Raw genomic sequence first — 682 nt, forward strand, 5'->3', positions numbered from 1 at the left:
CTAGAGGTTTAATTTTTCCTCCACTTTAGGCAGAGGGAAGAACAAACTCACCAGGTGCTAAATCAACCCCGGAGGGCAGCATCTCAGCCTCTTTTCAGACATATCTCAGCTGTTGGTGGTGAAGGAGGTGAAGGCATGACTCAGGGTCAGTTTCTCTTGTACCCTCTTCCTGGAATGCTGCATACTGTGACCACACTTTCTAAAGCAAAGATTGATTACAACATGTGATCTACTAAGTATAAATGTTTATGGGGGCCCTAGGGACAGCGTATTTGAAATTGGAATTGTTCTGGAAAAACAACTGTATGGTGACACAGGACATGGGTTAGCTAGAATGAACAGGTAGAGAGAGTTGGAGCTCAGACAGCATTGGGGTGGGGTCCAGTGGCAACAGGGGCATAGACTCTAAATAAACAGGGCTCTGAGCTCCCTCTGCACTTGGGAGGGGCCAGCAGCTATGTAATAGTGGATGTCTACTGTTTTGTGTCATATGACCAATATATCTATGCCTTTGTTTCTGATACTGAGACACACCCTCCTGCCCACCTTATTCTCAGTTCACAGTTCAAGTGGGATGGACTCTCTCCTCTAGCTCCAAGAAGGGCCACATGATCCAGGCCTACCCAATCAGAGCATTCTATTCTCCAGGCCACAGTGATTGTTTTTTTTTTTTTTTTTTTTT

The 682-nt window shown here is 45.5% G+C and overlaps 1 protein-coding gene across 1 annotated transcript in view; it reads right to left on the bottom strand.

Moving 5' to 3' along the window:
* Positions 1-682, bottom strand: part of ZNF843 (zinc finger protein 843) — an 11,822-nt gene continuing 11,140 nt past the window's right edge. The window contains 1 exon segment of the mRNA XM_011982558.1: positions 1-23. Coding sequence (XP_011837948.1) covers positions 1-23 — 23 coding nt within the window.

Source organism: Mandrillus leucophaeus, unplaced genomic scaffold (genome assembly GCF_000951045.1).
Source record: "Mandrillus leucophaeus isolate KB7577 unplaced genomic scaffold, Mleu.le_1.0 Scaffold24, whole genome shotgun sequence".
Lineage (NCBI taxonomy): Eukaryota > Metazoa > Chordata > Mammalia > Primates > Cercopithecidae > Mandrillus > Mandrillus leucophaeus.